Source organism: Chiloscyllium punctatum, chromosome 42, assembly GCF_047496795.1.
Source record: "Chiloscyllium punctatum isolate Juve2018m chromosome 42, sChiPun1.3, whole genome shotgun sequence".
Lineage (NCBI taxonomy): Eukaryota > Metazoa > Chordata > Chondrichthyes > Orectolobiformes > Hemiscylliidae > Chiloscyllium > Chiloscyllium punctatum.
The window spans coordinates 22,486,418-22,508,034 of NC_092780.1; the positions used below are offsets into that span (position 1 = coordinate 22,486,418).

The 21,617-nt window shown below is 40.6% G+C and overlaps 1 protein-coding gene and 1 long non-coding RNA gene across 15 annotated transcripts in view; one reads left to right on the forward strand and one right to left on the reverse strand.

Moving 5' to 3' along the window:
• LOC140465825 (uncharacterized) overlaps positions 1–18,937 on the forward strand; it is a 69,985-nt gene extending 51,048 nt beyond the window's left edge. For 3 of the 4 annotated variants that reach the window (XR_011955158.1, XR_011955157.1, XR_011955159.1), the window contains exon 4: positions 18,712–18,937. This is a non-coding gene — a long non-coding RNA (uncharacterized lncRNA). The remainder of the gene's footprint in view (positions 1–18,711) is intronic. The other variant, XR_011955156.1, reaches the window with a different exon arrangement.
• The window catches only part of hdac5 (histone deacetylase 5), a 361,492-nt gene that overhangs the window by 23,713 nt on the left and 316,162 nt on the right, over positions 1–21,617 (reverse strand). For all 11 annotated transcript variants that reach the window (XM_072561648.1, XM_072561646.1, XM_072561640.1 and 8 more), the window contains 4 exons: positions 14,914–15,021; positions 10,952–11,007; positions 10,369–10,456; positions 9,919–10,038 (listed from right to left, as the gene is read on the reverse strand). In XM_072561648.1, the coding sequence (XP_072417749.1) occupies positions 9,919–10,038; positions 10,369–10,456; positions 10,952–11,007; positions 14,914–15,021 (372 nt within the window). The remainder of the gene's footprint in view (positions 1–9,918; positions 10,039–10,368; positions 10,457–10,951; positions 11,008–14,913; positions 15,022–21,617) is intronic.

Here is a 21,617-nt window from a genome sequence, read left to right on the forward strand (position 1 = left end):
CTGGAGCATGTTTTCATTCCTGTTGTCAGAATGTTGTCAAGGTACATAGTCTTTGCAATATCTAGTCCCTTCAACTGTTTCTTGATATCGTGGAGTGAATTAAATTAATTAAAGATTGCCATTTGTGATATCTGGGTGCTCAGGATGCAGTCGAGGTACATTGAACATCGAACATTACAGTGCTGTACAGGCCGTTCGGCCCTCAATGTTATGCCGACCTGTGCAACCAATCCGAAGACCATCTAACCTACACTATTCCATTCTCATCCATATGCCTATCCAATGACCATTAAATGCCCATAAAGTTGGCAAGTCTACTACTGATGCAGGCACTGCGTTCCACTACTCTACTACTCGGAGTAAAGAAACTACCTCTGACATCTGTCCTAGATCTATCACCCTTCAATTTAAAGCTATGTCCCCTCGTGTTAGCCATCGCGATCTGAGGAAAAAGGTTCTCACTGTTCATCCAATCTAACCGTCTGATTATCTTATATGTCTCAATTAAGTCACCTCTCAACCACCTTCTATCTCACAAAAACAGCCTCAAGTCCCTCAGCCTTTCCTTATGAGACCTTCCCTCCATATCCAGTAAATCTCCTCTGAACCCTTTCCAAAGCTTCCACATCCTTCCTATAATGCGGTGACCAGAACTGTATACAATACTCCAAATGTGGCCGCAGCAGAGTTTTGTACAGCTGCAGCATGATCTCATGGTTCCGAAACTCAATCCCTCCACCAATAAAAGCTAACACACCGTATATGCCTTCTTAACAACCCTATCAAACTAGGTGGCAACTTTCAAGGAACACTGAGATCCCTCTGTTCATCTACACTACCAAGAACCTTACCATTAGCCCAGTACTCTGCATTCCTGTTACTCCTTCCAAAGTGAATCACCTCACACTTTTCCGCATTAAACTCCATTTGCCACCTCTCAGCCCAGTTCTGCAGCTTATTGATGTCTCTCTGTAACCTACAACATCCTTCGTCACTATCCACAACTCTACCAACCTTAGTGTCATCCACAAATTTACTAACCCATCCTTCTATGCCCTCATCCTGGTCGTTGATAAAAATGACAAACAACAGTAGACCCAAAACAGATCATTGCGGTACCCACTAGTAACTGAACTCCAGGATGAATATTTCCCATCAACCACCACCATCTGTCTTCTTTCAGCTCGCCAACTTAAGTTTCAAACTGCTAAATCCCCCTCAATCCCATGCCTCCGTATTTGTGCAATAGCCTACCATGGGGAACCTTATCAAATGCCTTACTGAAATCCATATACACCGCATCAACCACTTCACCCTCAGCCACCCGTTTGGTCATCTTCTCAAAGAACTCAATATGTTTTGTGAGGCATGACCTACCCTTCACAAAACCATGTTGTCTATCCGTAATCAACTTATTCCTCTCTAGATGATTATAAATCCTATCTTTTATCAGCCTTTCCAACTCTTTACCGACAACTGAAGTAAGGCTCACTGGTCTATAATTACCAGGGTTGTTTTCCTCCTCTTCTTGAAAGAAGGAACAACATTTCCTATCCTCCAGTCTTCTGACACTCTTTCTGTAGACAATGACGACATAAAGATCAAAGCCAAAGGCTCAGTCATCTTCTCCCTGGTTTCCCAGAGAATCCTAGGATGAAGCCCATCTGCTCCAACTTATCTATTGTTACACTTTCCATGATTGCTAACACCTCCTCCTTGTGCACTTCAATCCCAACTACTTTAGTAGCCTGTATTTCAGTATTCTTCTTGACCACAGTGTGTTTATTCAGTGTGAATACTGATGAAAAGTATTCATTTAGCATTTCCATTTTCTCCTCTGACTCCATGCACAACTTCCCACCACTATGCTTGATTGGCCCTAATCTTACTCTAACCATTCTTTTATTCCTGATATACTTATAGAAAGCCTGAGGGTTTTCCTTGATCCTATCCACCAATGACTTCTTATGTCCCCTCCTGGCTCTTAGCTCTCTCTTTAGGCCTTTCCTGGCTAACTTGTAACTCTGAAGCGCTGTAATTGAGCCATCACATTTCATCCTAATACAAGTCTTCTTCTTCCTCTTGACAAGAGATTCAACTTCCTTAGTAAACCACAGCTCCAGCGCTCAACAACTTCTTCCCTGCCTGACCGGTACATACTTGTGAAGGACCTGCAGTAATTGGTCCTTGAATAAGCTCCACATTTCAACTGTGCCCATCCCCTGCAGTTTCCTTGCCCATCCTATGCATCCTAAATCTTACCTAATCACATTGTAATTGCTTTTCCCCCAGTTATAACACTTGTCCTGCAGTATATATCTATCCCTTTCCAACACTAAAGTCAACACCACGAAATTGTGGTCACTATCACCAAAATGCTCATCTACTTCCAAATCTAACATCTGGCTGGGTTCATTACCCAGTAGCATGTCTGATATGACCTTGCCCCTTGTTGGTCTATCTGCATACTGTGTCAGGAAACCCTCCTGCACACACTGGACAAAAACTGACCCATCTAAAGTACTTGAACTGTATTGTTCACAGTCAATATTTTGAAAATTAAAGTCCCCCATAACAACTACCCTGTCACTCTCATTCCTATCAAGGATCATCTTTGCTATCCTATCCTCTACTTGTTTGGAACAATTTGGAGGCCTATAGAAAACTCCCAACATGGTAACCTCCTTTCCTGTTTCTAATCTCAGTCATACTACCTCAGTAGACGAGTCCTCAAACATCCTCGCAGCAACTGTAATACTGTCCTTGACTGACAGTGCCACACCATCCCCTCTTTTACTATTTTCTCTGTTCTTACTGAAATATCTAAATTCCGGAACGTGCAATAACAATTCCTGTCCCTGCTCTACCCATGTCTCTAAAATAGCCACAACATTGAAATCCAGGTACAAACCCATGCCGCAAGTTCACCCACCTTATTCCAGATGCTCCTGCCGTTGAAGTAGACATACTTCAAACCAACTTCTTGCCTGCCGGTGCCTTCTTGCGATCTTGAAATCTTAGTTCTGACTTCACTACTCTCAACCTCCCATATATTCGAATTACAGTCTCGATTCCCATCCCCCTGGCGAATTAGTTTAAACCCACCTGAAGAGCATTTGCAAATTTCTCCCCTAGGATATTGGTACCCCTCTGGTTCAGGTGAAGATTGTCCTGTTTGTAGAGGTCCCACCAACTCCAGAAAGAGCCCCAATTACTCAGGAATCCAAAACCCTCCGTTCTGCACCATCCCTGTAGCCATGTGTTCAATTCCTCTCTTTCCCTAGCACAGGCAACAAACCAGAGATAACAACTCTGTTTGTTTTAGCTCTAAGCTTCCAGCTTAACTCCCTGGACTTCTGCCCTAAATCACCATCTCTCTTCCTACCTATATTGTTGGTGCCTATATCCCCCTCAAGGATCCCGAAAACATGATCAGCGACATCACAAACCCTGGCACCTGGGAGGCAATACACCAACCGCGAGTCTCTCTCATTCCCACAGAACCTCCTACCTGACCCCTAACTATGGAGTTTCCAATGACAAATGCTGTTTCTCTTCCACCTTCCCTTCTGAGTAACAGGACAGACTCGATGCCAATAACCTGCGCCAGGTAGATCATCCACTTGGCACTTCTGGCTGAAAATAAATTTAAACAAATTAGCCTTGTCTTTCGCATTAAGGTTTGGGCTCTACCGTTGTTGGGGATGGGAATATTCATGAAGCCTTCACTGGTGAGTTGTTCAGTTGTCCACGGTCAGTCTCAACTGGATGTGGCAGGATTTCAGAGTTTAGATGGTTTGTTTGTTGTGGGATCAACTAGCCCTGTCCAGTGCATGCTGTTGATTATATCTGACATGCAAGTAGTCCTGTGTTGCACCTTCAGCAGAGTGACATCTCATTTTTAAGTATGTCATGTGACGCTCTTGGAATTTCTTCCTGCATTCTTCATTGAACCAGGGTTTAGTTCCTGGCTTGATGGCAATAGTGGAGCAGGAAATATGCTTGGATATGAAGTTATAGATTATGCTTGAATACAATTCTGCTGCTGCTGACAGACCATAACACCTCATGGATGCCCCGTTTGAGTTGCTAGTCTCATTTGGCTTGGTAGGAATGCCACACAACATGATGGAGGGTATGCTCAACATGAAGACATGACTTCATTTCCACACTATCTGTGTGGTAATTAATTCTACCAACAACATCATGGACACATGCTTGTGCAATATATATATACCAATGCGGACAAGGTTATGTACGTTGATCCCTTGTATTGATTTCCCCATCAACCACTGCAGACCAGTTTAGCATATGCGCCCTTTAGGCTCAACTAGAACCTAAGAACTTGGAGCAGGAGTAGACAATCCAGTTCTCATACCTTACCTGCCATTTAGCTCGACCAGTTGCAACAACACTTTCCTACTAATATATTTGATTCTTTTTACAAATGCCAAAATTCCATTTGTCCTCTATTACCTGCTGTACCTGCAAACTAACTTTCATGCCTAAGGACATTCAGATCCCTCTGCACCGAAAAATTTGAAGCTTTCTCTGCATCTAGATAATAACTTGTCTTTTTATTCTTCTGACCGCAATGGATAACCTCAAACACCCATTGTTAAACTCCATGGGCAAGAATTTGGTCAAATCACCTAAACTATCATTTGTAAATTTCTTATAAATTCCTAACCTTAATCCAATTTCTTCATTGTAACTAATCTATTTTAGTGTCATCTGCAACACTGGCCATGACATTCTATTCAGCAACCAATACATTAATATAGATTGTAAATAGTTGTGGCCTGCAGACCAAACCCTGTAGCAAACCACTAGTCCCAGCTTGTCAATCATAAAAAGAACCATTTATCCCAACTCTGTTTTCTTTTGGTTAGCCAAACCTCTATCCAAGCTAGTATATTACACATAAGCCGATGTGATCTCATCTTGTGTATCAATCTTTTCTGGAGCACTTTATCAAATGCCTTTTGGAAATCCAGATACAGGACATCTACAGGGACCCCACTATACACTTCGCTTGTTACATTCCAAAGAACTCATGCAAGTTCGACAAACAGGATTTACCCTTCATAAAATCATGCTGACATTGATGGATAACATTTTCACTTTCCAATTGTTCTGTTACTACTTCTTTACTAATGGATTTTAAGAATTCCTGAAGAAGGGCTTATGCCCAAAACGTCGATTCTCCTGCTCCTTGGATGCTGCCTGACCTGCTGTGCTTTTCCAGCAACACATTTTCAGCACTGATCTCCAGCATCTGCAGTCTTCACTTTCTCCTCAAAGATTTTAAGAATTTTTAGGACAGATGTTAAACTGGTCTATAGTTTCCTAATTTCTGCCTCCCTCCTTTTTTTGACTAAGAGTATTACATATTATTTTTCTAATCTACTGGAATCTTTAGCAGAATCGAGGGAATTTTGGAATACGGTAATCAATGGATCCACTATCTTTGCTGTTACTTCCTTTAAGTTTCTATGGTAGGCCACCAAGCCCTGTGAACTTGTTAGCCTTTATCCCAGTGATGGCAATTCCTTGTTTTAAGTTCCTCCTTTTCTATAATCTCTGCATTACCTGTTACTGTCGGGATGGTTTCAGTCATCTCTAACGTGAAAACTGAGGTGAAATACTGATTGTGTGTCGCTACTATTTTTATGTCCCTCACCACCAATTCCCCAATCTCATCATCTAAGACATCCAATATTCACTTTAACTATACAATTTATACCTAGCCACTCTCTGTGATGGACACTGAAGTTCCTCACCCAGCACACATTCTGTACCCTGCCACTGTCAGGGCTTCTTCCAAAATGGTGGTCCACATGGAGGAGTGTTGATTCACATGCAGAGATGGAGACAGAACATTAGGTGGCAATCCACAAGAGATTTCCTTGTTCACTGTTTGAGAGTGTTGGTGGGTTTGTGTGCTACTAGGATTCCGAGGGGGCTCAGTAGTCATTTCTGGCTGTCATTTCTGAAACTTCTTTGATATATGGTAAGATGGTTAGGATTTCTGGCTGTGTTTTGTCTGCTTGTCGTGGTTTGTTCTTGAGGAAGCTGCGCATTGTGTTTGTTGAGTATCCGTTCTTCTTGAATACATCATATAGATGGTTCTCCTCTGTTTTTCGAAGTTCGTCTGTGCTGCAGTGTGTGGTGGCTCGTTGGAATAGTGTTCTGATACAGCTTTGTTTGTGTGTGTTGGGATGGTTGCTGGTGTAGTTGAGTATTTGGTCAGTGTTTGTCGGTTTTCTGTATACGCAGGTTTGTAATTCTCCCTTCTCCTTTCTTTCTACTGTGACGTCCAGAAATGCGAGTTTGTTGTCAGTTTCTTCCTCCTTGGTGAACTTTATGCCTGTGAGGGTGTTGATGATGTTAAATGTCTCTTCTATCTTGTTTCGTTTTTGATGACAAAGGTGTCAAACTAACAAAACAAAATAAAAACTAACAAACTTAAAAGACCTAGTACAACCCATGGACAAAACCAACGTCATCTATAAAAATTCCATGCAAGGACTGCCACAAACACTACGTAGGACAAACAGGAAGAAAGTTAACCATTAGGATACATGAACACCAGCTAGCCACAAAAAGACATGACCTCCTCTCCCTCATAGCCCTACACACGGATGAAAAAAACCCCACCATTTTGACTGGGACAACACATCTATCCTGGGACAGGCTAAGCAAAGACATGCCAGAGAATTCCTAGAGGCCTGACACTCCAACCACAACGCCATAAACAAGCACAAAGATCTAGATGCCATCTATCAACTCCTCAGAAAACGAACAGGAAATGACATCACTACAAACCCCAGGAACTCCATCCAGGAGAAAGATATAAATAGAAAGCAGGAGACAAAAGCTTCGCTTCACTTGGAAGTCGCCACTGATGATGTTACCTAGCCAGGTAACGAAACGTCTGGATATCAAACCTACAGCTCCGCGAGCAACCTACACCCTAAAATTCATACCGTTATCCCAAGAACATTATCTTAGGGCTCTGAATTATTAATCCAGAGGCATTACGTCCCATGCCACCTCCTCCCCCATGTATTTATTGTCTTTTGAACACACACCACACAATGACTTGCCCTACTCATCATCGCTCTTGCAATTCTACTTGCCATCTCCTTCACTGACTCTATCACTGTTCCCTAGATTCTTCACTTGCTGTCTTATTTGCTTCTCCACACAAGAACTGAACATTTCAATTAATACAACTTAGAACTTAAATATTTACCAAAGTTTGAGATAAATTGTGTTTTCTGCATAACTATTAGCTCAATTTAGTTTTCTTTGATACACTTGGAGATAATGAGAAGTGCAGATGCTGAAGAGCCAGAGTGGATAAAGTGTGGAGCTCGAAAACGCATAGCAGGTTAAGCAGCGCCAGAAGAGGAGGGGAGTTGACATTTCAGGTCGGAACCTTTCATCAGAACTGGGGGAGGGGAAGGTAGCTGAGAAATAAATGGGGCTGGGGCGGGGGTAGGGGAAAGGTGCACAGGATGGCGGTAGGTGAATACAGGTAGGAGGTGGCTGTGATTGGTCAGTGGGAAGGGTGGAGCAGATAGGTGGGAAGGAAGACTGTCAGGTAGGGTCAGGTTAAAGGGGTGGGTGGAGAGGGAAGGCTGGATCTGGGATGACGTGGGGATATGGGGAGATTTGGAAGTTGGTGAATTCTATGTTAAGGCCTTATGGTTGTAAGCTCCCGAGGCGGAATATGATGAGTTCTTTCTCCAGTTTGTGTAAGACTTGGCTTGATGGTGGAAGTGGCCCAGGATGGACGGGTTGTCGGGGAAGTTGAAATGGATGGTGACTGGAGGTGGGGTTGATTGGAGCATATGGACCATAAATGCTCCCTCAACTGGTTCCTGCATTTGCACTCGATCTCTCTGATGTGGAGGAGACCACATTGGGAGCAATGAATGCAATACATCAGGTTAAAGGAAATGCACATGAATCTCTGCTGGACTTGGAATGATTCCTTGGGGGCCATTGATGGAGATGAGGGGGCAGGTTTTGCATTACCTGCAGCCACAGGGGAAGGTTCTGGATGTGGAGAGGGGTTGGAAGGAGTGTGGACCTAAGGAACAAGTCACGGAGGTAACGGTCCCTCTGAAAAGCGGATAGGAGTGGGGAGGGAAGTATCATTTTAGTGGTGGAGTCAGACTGCAGGTGATGTAAAGTGGCAGACGATGATCCATTGGGCTTGGGGATTAGTGGGGTGGAATGTGAGGACAAGGGGAACTCTACCTTTTTTGTGATTGGTGGGGTTTGTTTGAGGGCAGAGGTGAGGGAGATGGAGAAGATGCAGGTGAGGGTTCCTCTGCCTCCGCTGTACCTGCTCTCAGGATGAGCAATTTCACTCCAGGACATCCCAGGTGTCCTTCTACTTCAAAGACCGCAATTGTCCCCTCCTCCGTGATCAATAATGCCCTTAAACGCATCTCCTCCATTTCCCACACCTCTGTCCTCAAACAATACACCCCCAACCACAAGGGTAGAATTTCCTGGTCCTCATAGTCCACCCCACTAATCTCAATGTCCAATGCATCATCGTCTGCCACTTCCGTCACTTACAGTCTGAACCCCACCACAAAAATGATTTTTCCCTTCCAACCCCATTCGCTTTTCACAGGGACCATTCCCTTCGCGGCTCTTTTGTTAGATCCATACTCCCCACCAATCCCTCCTCCACACCCAGAACATTCCCCTGCAGCCACAAGAGGTGCAAAATCTGTCCCCCACATCTTCCCCTTCACCTCCGTCCAAGGCCGCAAAGAATTATTCCAAGTCCGGCAGAGATTCATGTGCAAATCTGCAGGATTTATTGCATCTATTGCTCCCAATGTTGTCTCCTTTACATCGGAGAGACTGAGCACAAACCAGGGAATTGGTTCAGGGTACAGTTATAGTCTGTATGCTCAAATCAACCCTACCTTCTGGTCTCCATCCACTTCAACTCTCCCTCTCACTCCCCAACAACATGTCCATCCTGGGCCTCCACCACATCTACACAAGGCCACACGCAAACTGGAGGAAGAACACCTCATCTTCTGCCTCAGGAGCTTATGACCATACGGCCTTAACGTAGAATCTACCAACTTCCAAATCTCCGCTCCCCCCCCCCCACCTCATCCCAGACCCAGGTCTCCCTCTCAATCTGACCCTATCTGTCTGTTTTCCTTCCCACCTATCCGCTCCACTCTTCCCACTGACCAATCACAACAATCTTCTGCCTGCATCCACCTATTGCCATTCCACTCACCTTTCCCCCAGGCTCACCCTTTCTCTCTACATATTTTGCAGACCCCCTTTCCCTCTCCCATCCTGATGAAAGGTTCCAATCTGAAATGTCGAATCCCCTCCTCCTCTGATGGTGCTTGAAATGCTGAGCATTTTTTCCTGTCCCACTCTTTATCCATTTTATTTGATACAGGCAACCAACTTCTCTACATTGATGTCACAGGCACCACTATTGCATGCGTGGTCAGTGTGCACCCTGCAGTTGCAGAGACAGCAAACATTGCTATAAATAACTAAATAGCTGCTAAAAAGGCAACTCCTTCGTCTGAAAAATAATATGTTGTTCTGCAAGTTATAAATCAAATTAGTTTGTGTATTTATCAATTGATTGCTCTGGACATTTTACAGAATCTTGGAGCAGAAGTATTCAAAAAAAGTTACTTTAAATTCATTCAAAGAATCATTTTAATAATAAATAGGACTGGGTCCTTGCACATTTCTCAAATCAAGCTACTTTAGAACATAAAAGCAAAATAAATGTAATAAACAGAGATTGCTAGCTCGATAACAAAAATATATTTTGAATGTTTCAAAGGGATATTATACTCAAAGGACAAAAAAACATAAAATTATTCATAGTTGGCAGTAACTCACTTCATCTGGGGCACCACTGCCAGGAAAGAAATTTCCATCATCATACCGATGAAGAGAAATGTACAACACGTTAGGGTCACTATAGAAAGCCTGCTGTGTACCATTTCCATGGTGAATATCCTACAAATAATGGAAACAAACATATTAGTTTCAAAAACAAAAATAAGGAACTGTCTTCTTTCAGTTAATTTTCTATATCTTCTTACAAATTACGTTTTAATTAGCCAAGCCATGTCTCACACACTGTTTTGCCTTAGGCTTCAAGAATTTGGATACTTAAATTTCAGTAGACCATAAGATGAAATCATTCCTTAATAAACTCTCTAGAAGTAAAATTCAAGTTGAATTGTTCAGTTCCTTGGGCAAGACATCAAACTGCAACAAACACGGGGAAAAATCCACGTTTAAAATAATTTTTGCTTATGTTTTTTAGCAGATAGAAATACATACCCAATCCACAATTAAGATTTTTCCAACGTTAAGTTTTTGCTTAAGTAGTTTTGCAGAAATTGCAACGGAATTGAAAAAGCAAAATCCCCTGTAAAAGAATATGAATGAATGAAAAAGATAAATTTAATCAATAGCGAATAACAATTACCTTGCTTAGCAGGGTTATGTTTTGATAGGGAAAAAAAAGCAACCAATTTGAAGATCATGTACATCAAGTTGTCCAAATGTGTGCAAGGTACATTCAAAATTGCCCTTCCAGTTTATAACAATCATTGAAATATGTTATTTCTAAGGAACTTTAAAATATTTGAAGTTCATTTACTTCCGTCGGCAAGTTAGAAATAAATTGAACCATTGCTATCTAAAATGCAATAGTCAACATAAAATAACATTATTATCCAGTAGGAGTGCTTTTGAATTTCACGTGAATGATATGTGCAGAGAACGTGGTTTATTTTAGTATCAGTTCTATGAAGACAACTTCTATCAAAAGATGTAGGAATGTGGTATGTAATCTTGAAGAAATTAATTTCAAATGTCGAGTTCATTTTTTTTCCTCAAATAATTTTTGGTACAAACTTACATTGCAGTGGATTCTTCTGCATGATGTCCTGGCGGTCTGACAACAGCAAAACCATTCTGTGTAAAATAAAATCAAATGTAAATGCTAAACTTATATTTTACACAAATGTTAAATCTGAATTCCTACGAAACTTGATTTGCTCACCCTTCCAGCACAAATGAAAACAAAAATCACTGTCAAATATAAGATAATAAGGCCACTGTCACTTGTAAAACAAAATTTTTAAGGCAAATGGACATTGCCAGCTAGGGCAGCATTTATTGCCTACCTCTAATTGCTTTTGAGAAGGTGGTGCCAAGTTGCTTTCTTGGATTGCTGTAGTCCTTGGGTGTAGGGACACCCACAGCACTTAATGAGTGATCCATAATTTTGACCAAATGACAGTGCAGCAACAGCAATATAGTTCCAAGTCAAGATGGTGTATGTTGTGGAGGAGAAATTGCAGGTTGTGGTGCTACCATGAGCGCTGTCCTTGTTCTTCTACATGGCAGAGATGACAAATTTGGTAGGCACTGCTGAAGGAGCTGCAGAAGGTAATGAAGTACATCTTGTAGATAGTACATTTTTGCCAATGTGCATTGTTGCAGGAAGGAATGATTACTGAAGGTGTTGGGGTGCCAACCAAGCAGGCAGCTTTGTTCTAATTGGCGATGAACTCCTTGAGAGCTGTACTCATTCAAGCAAAATGGTCTGAATTCCAATACACTCCTGACATCTGTCTCATAAATGGCAGAAAGGAAGGGGTGACAGAAAGGAGTTACTTGCTGCAGAAATCCCAGCCTGTGACCTGCTCTTGCTGGACCTTATATGGCTGGTCCAGTTTACTTTTTGGTCAATGGTAACTCCCAGGATATTGATAGTGGGTGAATTTAGCAATGGCAAAATTGTACAGGGCTCAGGTTAGACTTTTTCTTGTTTGTGATAATCACTGCCTGTCACTAGTGTGCCATAAATGTTACTTGCAACTTCATCGGAGTATGGATGTTGTCCAGATTTTGCCACATACGGACATAGAGTGTTTTTCAGTATCTGATGAGTCACAAATGTGCTGAACATTGTGCAATCATCAGCTAACATTTCACTTATACCTTAAAATGGAGGGAAGGTCATTGATGAGGCAGCTAAAGATGGTTGGAGTTAGGACACTATCCTGAGGACTCCTGAAGTGATGTCATTGAACTGCAATGATTGACCTCCAACAACAGCAATCATCTCCCTTACTGATGGGCATGATTCTACCCAAATAGGTTTCCCTGATTCTCATGACTCCAATTTGCTGGGGCTTCTTAATTTCATATACAGTCAAATGCTGTCTTGATGACTGAGACAATGAACTTTCACCTGACCTCTCAGGTTCAAGTCATCTCTCCATGCGTGACACAAGGGTGTAATGTGGGTTGGAACTGATCAGCCCTGCCAGAATCCATACCAATCATCAATGAGCGAGTGCCACTTGATAGCACTGTCGATAATTCCTTCCATCATATTGTTTTGTGGCATCGCTGGCTAGACCAGCATTGATTGCCCACCGCTAATTGCCCAGAGGGCAGGTGAGAGTCAACCATTGTTGTGGGTCTGGAGTCACATGTAGGTCAGACCAGAAAGGGACAGCAGTTTCCTTCCCTAATGGATATCAGTGAACCAGATGGTATTTCCTGATCATTGACATGATTATTAGACTTTTAATTCCAGATTTTTATTGAATTCAAACTCCATCATCTGTCACAGTAGGATTTGACTCCAGAACATTACCAGAATTCTCTCCCTAACAGCATTATGGACTGCAACGGTTCAAGAAGGCAGCTCACCATCGCCTTCTCAAGGACAACTAGGAATGGACAATAAATGCTAGTCCAATCAGCATCGCTCACATCCCACAAAGGAAGGAAAAAAATTAGTTGTCTAGTGATAATACCATTAAGTCCATCACCAACTCCTATGGATGACAAAGTTATATGGACAGGATAGTAGTTGGCTGATTTGGATTTGTTCTGCTTTTCACAGGCTGGATGTGTCCAGGCAATTCTCCAAATTACCAGGTAATTGCAGTATTATTGCTATACTGGAACAACTTGGCCAGGGACATGACTAATTCTTGAGCACAAACTATCAATACTATTGCTGGAATCTTATTAGGGTCCATAACTTTCGCAGTATCCAGTGTTTTCAGCTCTCTCAATGTTATGAGAGTGATCTGAATTGGCTTGAAGACTGTCTTCTGTGATGCCAGGGTACTCAGAATGAGGATAGCTACACTCACACTGCTGTTAGTGAGTCCTGTAATTTTGACATCAACAATGAAGGAGTAGTGATATAGTTCCAAGTCAGAATGGTCTGTGCTGGAAGGAGTTTACAGCTCAACAATTTACATTTTCTTTCTAAATGGATGTAATGAATCACCTTGAATACCAGGTATTTTTCCTGATTGTCCATTTGATCATTCTGTCGAATAACATGAAATTGAGTTTTTTAGTCTCAGGAAATCTCAAGGTTGATAGCTAGCTTGAACCAAGTTCATTGATATCAGATGAAACATCATTTTGGTTGTTGCAATTGGCTGAAGTTTCTCTCGGCTGGTGAGGAGTACAGCGGGTGATGGGAACAATTCATCCTCTATGACTTCTGATATTGAGCCTTTTGTAAGGACTACTGGTGGGCTAATTCACCAAAGAGGCATACACTTTTAATACGACCACTTAGACAGCTATCATGATAGGAAAGCCTAGCCAGTTCTTTTCTTTCCTAGCCCAGTAAGTGCTTTTGCTTCTATTGTATTTGAGATCCATTTAGTACCCTTTGGATATACCCAGCTCAGCCAAAAGCCAACATGGGAGCACTGCCAAATTCCTGCCTGTAGAAACTTAAAATTAAAGCTAGTGCATTGCCTGTGTTTTTTCCACAATCAACTGTGTGTGTGATGGTAACTCTAAACGGTGTTACCTATAGTTGCAAAGCCAGGAACTTACTTTTATAACTTAAATAATTTACAAGGGGCAATAATCAACTCACTCACTTTGTACCATAGTTGACTAAAAATATATAATAGACCTACTTTGACTAACATGCAATTGACGTTGCTAAACAGCAAGGCCAAGCTGGAAGCGATCAGAAAAATGTAGCTACATTTAGGGAGATGTTTGCATTTTAAATTGCCAAGGGGGGAGCTTCACTTAAAATTACATTAAAGAAAGTTAGAGTGTTGTTCCTAATTCTCCCAACAATGTCAATTTAGGTATTCACCCCTTGAAAAAAAAATTGATTTGATTATGAATAATATAATCAAATTATGCTTTCTCTTGTTTAGAATTAAATAATGAAAATCTTGCAAAAGCCCAATGGGATTCAGACTCAACAGTGTCCGAGTTCTGCAGGTGCACAAGATTGCACAATTTGAACATCTGTGAAATGACTGTCCCATTTTAAGGAGGTTTTTACAATATTTATGCTGAGCTTGTAAAATGAGCCATTAGAGGGAGTGGCACTGGCACAGAGTATTGGTGTAGCTATTAAATTATGAAATACATACTATTAGCAAGATTTTCCCCAACATGGAGATTTTTTGTTAATACCTAGGTATGCACAGTTGCCAACCACAAACAATGGGAAAGGCAAAAATAAAGTTTGAAACTACCTTAGGGCATTTTCCACACTTTGTGTGCTGTTACACTGACACACATGAAAGGAACAATTCCTTTAAGCAGTCCTTCAGTTGGGGAGTGATCGAAAACATTTAGAAAGTGGAAACTGATTTTTCCATCAACGATAGCAAACGTTAAAAATTACAGGTCTGGTGCTTTTATAACCTGCTGGAAGCTCCAATATTTATATGGAATATGTGAATCACATGTTATAATCAACAAAGATATTTTTGTCTTTGGTTAGTGATGCATTTACTCAACATAGTGTGCATTTTCAATAATCTGTCGTAATTTGAGTAAAAGATACAATGTTGTCAGTTTCACCTTGAGCTCCCCTGAGGCCACCTTGAATGAGAGTTCAACAACGCAGCCAACAGCCATGCGGACAGCACTAGATGAATGCATTTCATTCCAGACAGTGTCGCTATCCACCTGCAAACGTAAGAAAGAAGTCTTACTTCCAAAAGCCAAGGGACAAGATCAGAATTTTAAATATGAGACATTGGCGGACAAGAAACCATTAAACTCAGGGTTGTCACAAATGTAAAAGATTTAATCAAAGTATGAAGAGCCCACAATTCACTTGTTTGATGGACTTAGGTTAGTAGAAAACACTAAACAGGTTTCTGTACTTACCAAGAACTACTATTTATTACAATTAAATAAATTCTAAGCATAAGCAAATAACAATGAACCAGCAACAGATAACGCTACTAGTTAAAGCTACTGTAGCTACACCCCTACACACACAAACGCACACACACAGAGGGACATAGATAAAAAAAATTGTGATGTTACGAATGGAAGAAAATACAAGAGAATCACTCGTCAATAGCACTTGTCTATAGGCTTAGATGAGGTTTTTTTTCTTCTCAAGATGTCTGTTCTCCAATGTCCTGCTTTTTGCTTATCAGTTCTTCGCAAATACGCAGGGTATTTATACATCAAGTGTTCATGGTCACTGCTTAGAAGCAACAATTTACATAAATAGTGGGTAAGAATAACTGATCGCTTTCAGGCTAGAGTTACTTCCTGCAGCGAGATAAAAATATTTCTTTTCAATCTGGAAAAGCTTCCGTCACAGTATTGTTCAGGCACATGATGAAGAAACTAATCAGACAGTTGTTGTCAGCCTTTGGCATCCACGACTGATTACAACTGCACAACCAAATCAGCTTTCTGTTGCTGGCTGAAGTTCACACTGTGTTCACACCCTGGTGGTGTGCAATCTTATCTCATCTCGCCCCATTGCTTGCAAAGCAACAAAGCAAACACAATGAGTTCCAGTGATCTGTTTTCAAAAGTAAAATAATTCCTTCCCCCTGTGCTCAATTTTAAAAAGTCCTTTCCCAATTTCAGTCAATAATCAAAAATAAAATGATACAATCTTTACACAAAGATCTGAAATGCAGAGTGACAGGTGCTGTGTATTAGAGATTTAGCTGCAAATTTCTAAATTTGCTCAAGTTTATGGAGAGTCGAGATCGGAGACTGACCAGGACAGCATTAGAGTAAGCTACATCTTATGTTAATAAGATATTAGTTGAGGGTTACAATATCTAGTAAATGAGGAAATCTTATGATTGTAAGCTCAATTGGTGAGCAAATTAGATGTTACATCTGCAAACAGTCTAGGCCAGCCAGAGAGAGCAGCTGGGAAGGAAACAGATTCTGTGTGAGCAATTAAGTGGTGGTGAAGACAATGACCTTGGTGTTTCCGATGATGCACCGGTGAAAAGTACAACCTAAAACACAGACAGTGGAAGGGGTCACATGAAGTGATAATGTACCACAGTGGAGAGTCATCAGCATGCATGTATACCTTGGTGTCGTCTTTGGATGCCATCACTAAAGCAAATCACATCCGACTGAGAAAAAAGATGCTGCCAAGGATGGGTCCCTATTAAACCCTAGATGTACTAATGTGGGTTCAGGACCACAGCTGATCACAATCTTTGTTGCTTAGAAGGCAAAGTGTGAGGGTGCAATGGAAGAGGACAGGAGATTTAAAGGAGATTGGCAGCAATGAAAAAATGAAGGCACGGATTTAGTCTGCATTCCAGAATGATCCTCAAACACTGAACAGTTTTAACAGGGGAAAGAAGGCCTTTTTGAGTTGAGCACTCAGATTTGGAAATAAATGGCTGATCCAGTATTAAGATAGGTTCAAATTTGGGCCTCTTCATTTTTAGGAGTAAGAGGGAATGACCAGGGTGAGAGTGATTATGAATTGCATCCAAGACCAGGGCATCAAAACAAAGATAAAGGAGTGATTGAGCAGATCTGGAACTAGTAAGTGACAATTACTAAAATATGGTGAATAGATGGCCAAAGTGGAAGTCTGGCAAGTACACTTATGACTTGAGGAGCATTTCTTTCAGGACTGGGTGCAGAATGAAATGAGGTCAGAAGGCGAAAGTGGTAAAGAATACTAGGATCAAAGATAGCTTTGTCTGTGTTTAAGACAACAAGGACAGAGAGGCAATGTGAAACAGCAAGGTCAAAAGGCCATGACTATGAAGAGAGTTTATATACAGAAGGGAGGAGAGGAGAGAATTTAAAAAAACAACCTGAAGCTCACTCTCATAATCTTTCATTTTATAAAGCAAAGTTAATCAAGAAAAGCTTCTTAAAAGTTCAAGTTCATTTTTGTCAAAAATCCAATTACTTTCATTGAAAAGAGTGTAATAACATCTCTGAATAGGTTGATTAGAAAAAATAAGTTAATAAAAAAGAAATCTGATAAAAATGCAAGCAGAACGGTCTCTGCTATGATGGATGATTTCTAATCATTTACACAATACTGCTTTGAAAATCTCTTTCTTTGAAAATGCCTCCAACTTGCAGGGGATATATTGGAAATAAAGTCTCAGTAACTCACAACATAAAGAAATATAATTACAGACATACTTAACGCTCATTATAGTTTGGGAAAACAAGATCCAAACTGCATCCTTCAAGTTTGCTTCATAATTAGTTGGGTTCAGACATTTTCCCTATGGAAATGAAGGATTTCCCATATAATGTGTTAACAACCTTATAGTACTACTCTCCCATCCTGAAAACTATGATTCATAATGAATATTCAGTACATATTGCCAGACCGTAGTTTTGCATTTGGTTCCATAACTCTCAAAATATTCTCAAGGCTTATGAAGTTATTTCATTGGACAAAGAGGGCTCTAGCTTGTCCTCAATAATCTACTTTTTTTTAAACCTTTGTTCACAAATGCCAAACCTATTTCCTGAAACGCTACCTCAGAAAATTAATGGAAAATGTTTGTCTTTTAAAATAAACTTGAATTATTTTCCCATGCATTTTCAGGTTTCCTGAATTATTTCCTTGCATGAAAGATATGATGATAACTGAACTCAAGTCCACTGGCTCTACTCTGTTTAAATTTTTCTACTGAATATGCTCAAATGTGTCAAAAAAGACTAGGTATAGAAATTTCCAACTTGAACTGCACTACATACCAGATTGTGTAAAGGCAAACGACGGCATCCTTTACCCTTTAGTTACTTTACACAAGTAGATGAAGGCTGAACATCTATTTGAGGTGCCGTCACTAAGAGTAACTTGCCAAGACAGTTAGCACCATTGGCGTTGCATACAAGAAAACCAACCTTTGGGATAATTTTGTAATAAAAAAGGCAAATAGCTTATCTGAATGTACAGCTGCTGGAAAACACTGGCCCTCCCAAACTCATATAAAGTAAAGCAATCACCATCACTGCTCAACCACAACCTCTGATGATTGTGACAAGATGTCCCATCGTGTCTGCTTAACTCAATTCCCTACTCCCATCTTCTCTTTGCTCATTACAGTGATCTCAACTTTGCTTTCACTCACCTCATACCCCCTTGACATCCCTCCAGGTCCTTGGTTCCCTGTTAAATGGACTTGATCAAACTCAACCACTTAACACAATGTTAGTAGGAGACTGACTTTTCATTAATTTTCACCTGACCTACAGTCATGCCACATCACCTATATAAGGTCCATTTCAATACCCCAGAAGGTGTATTGAGAGTGTTGAGATTCACCATTTCTGGTGTAGGGAACGTATCCTCTGCCTTCAAATATACAAACTTTTATCTCTTTTGTGTTTTCTTGACAGGAATCAAGAATTCATCATGCAGAAGGAATCATTAGATCACCATGGGCTGCACTCAATAAAATTCAGTTGGAATCAATTTGACATTTTATTTTCAAAATATTTATGCTTCAATTCTTTTCCATATTATGGGAAATGAAGATGAGTAGCCTGCTATATGTCATTGACAGGAAACAGAATCTTACATATTTGCCTGAATAAATGTTGAAGAAAATGTTTCCTTTTTAAAATTTACTAATCGGATGTCATGGCACATCACAAAAAGAGAAATCCTAAGCACTACATTTTCAAAATTAAAATAATGGCAATAATCCTTGGTGGTGAGAGGTAAGCACATACAATAGCTTTGGTCCTGGTTTAGACAATTCAACATCTATATTTTCAGCAAAGTTATTTAAGACATTCAATTCTGATTAAGATTACATAGCATGTAGATAATACTCTGGAAAAGCAAACTATTCTTGTTTAATATAAAACTGCCTGCTCAAAACAAAAACATTAATTTATTCCAAAAGGCTTTTAATTTTTTAGAAAATAAAACCCAAAATAAGAAAAAGGCATTTATTCAAGTTCACCAACTATGTCTCTTATTCTCCTGAAGAATGAAGGGACAAACTTCCAGAGTAAATTACATTGCACAATTGTCACTTGCCTTACTGATATTTTCATGCTCCCAAACTACTATGATAATCTGATATTTACAAAGAAGAAATGATGCAAAATCAGCTCAAATTACACACAATACATTCAAAAATACCTGACTTTATCCTCACCAGTCTACCTGTCACTGACATATCCATCCATAAGGATACTGATTGGAACTGCCCATAATCCTTGTGGAGACAAAGTCCTGTCATGACATCTAGTGTTTCCTCCATTGTGCAGTACCAATACCATGCTAAATTGGTCAGACTTTGAACATACCTAACTCGAGACTGGGCACTCATAAGGCACTGTGGGCCATCTAAAGCCATCAGGCACAATTCGTAACCATAAAACCAAGCCTATTCCCCCATGCTACCACTTGCAACAAGGGAGGAGATTAAACCCTAGTTCAATGAAGAATGCAGCATAGCCTGCCTAAATGAGGTGTCAACACAGGGATACTTGCATACCAAATAGTGGAAGTAGCATGCACTGAACAAGACTAATTGAACCCACAAATCAGTTCTAAGGTGTGCAATCCTTCCATATGCAGTATTGAATGCTGAACAATTAAAAAAAAACTAGCAGAAGGTTTCACAAATGTCCCATCCTCAATGATGGATGAGCTCAAAACGTCAGTGCGAAAGAGGAGGTTGATGCATTTGCATCCATCTTAAGCCAGAAGAATCAAGTATCTCTTCCCAAGGTCTCCAACATTACAGATATCAGTCTTCAGCCAATTTAATTCAGTCTACATGATATCAAAAAGCAGCTGGATACTACAAAAGCTATGGGCCCGAACAAATTCTGGCAACAGCCATGAAAGACTGTGCTTCAGAACTGGCTGCACACCTAACCAAGTTGTTTCAGTGTAACTAAAACACTGGCATTTAATCAACAATATGGAAATGAGTACAAAAAAGGTAGGACAAATCCAACCTAACCAAATTTTACTCTGTCACTTGAGTCAATGGGAATCAGGGTTCTTCGTTAGTTGGAGTCATACCTAACAGATAGGGAGATAGCTGTGGTTGTTGAAATTCAGTCACCTCACTCCCAGAACATGGCAGGAGTTTCTTAGACTCAATATCTTCAGCTACTTCATCAATGACCTTCCTTCCATCATGCAGGCAGAAGCAGATGTGCTCATTTATGATTGCACATGTTCAGACCATTTGTAATCCCTTAGACGGGGACCCAACTTGTGCTCAAACGTACCAAAACCTGGAAAACTTGGGCTGGTAAGTGCCATGTAACATTTGCACCACACAATGAACATTTCCAACACGAGAGAATTTAAACATTTCTCCTGACATCCTTTGGCATCAGCATCACTGAATGCCTGCTATCGACACCTTGGAGGTTACCATTGACAAGAAGCTGAACCGGACCAGCCACATAAATACTGCGGCTACAAGCATGGATCAAAGGCTAGGAATTCGGCAGTGATTAATTCACATTCTGACTTCTCAATGTCCGCCATCAACAAGAGATGTATGAGGAATCCACTTGACTGGTATCCCCAACCATTATATTCCACATTTACTCTCTCCATCACGAATATACAGTGATAGTAGGGTGCACAATCTACAAGATGCAGTGCAGTAACTCACTGAGGCTGCTCCAGGTGCATCTTCCAAACCAGTGACCTTTACTGTCTGGAAGGTCAAAGGCAGCATACATGGGAACACCAAAATATGTACAATATTGATATGAAACCCTGTCACCATTCTTTCACTATCATTGGGACAAAATCCTAGAATTACCTCTCAAACATCATTATGGATGCGCCTACAACCTAAGAACTCTAATAATAAAAGAAGGTAGCTTACCACTGCCCACATTCCATGAATGCAAAACAAATTCTGTCAAATATACCTGATGTTTGTGTAAAAACAAGTTCATAAGAATGATTGAACCCAAATATCAACCAATATTTATGGAAATTATTTTAATAAATAAAACATGTTTCAGAGATTGGCATCCTTGTTATGGCGTACTTGCAGTAGAACACGAGGTTCCTCAGTAATAAATATTTGGTTTGTATGAATCTGAACTTATGAACTGCAAAAGCACAGCAGGTCAGGCAGCATCTGAGGAGCAGAAGAATCTATGTTTTGGGCATAAGCCCTTCATCAGGAATGAGAATTCCTGATGAAGGGCTCATGCCCAAAATGTTAATTCTCCTGCGCCTCGGATGCTGCCTGACCCGTTGCGCTTTTCCAGCACCACATTCTCCACTCTGCTCTCCAGTCCTCATTTTC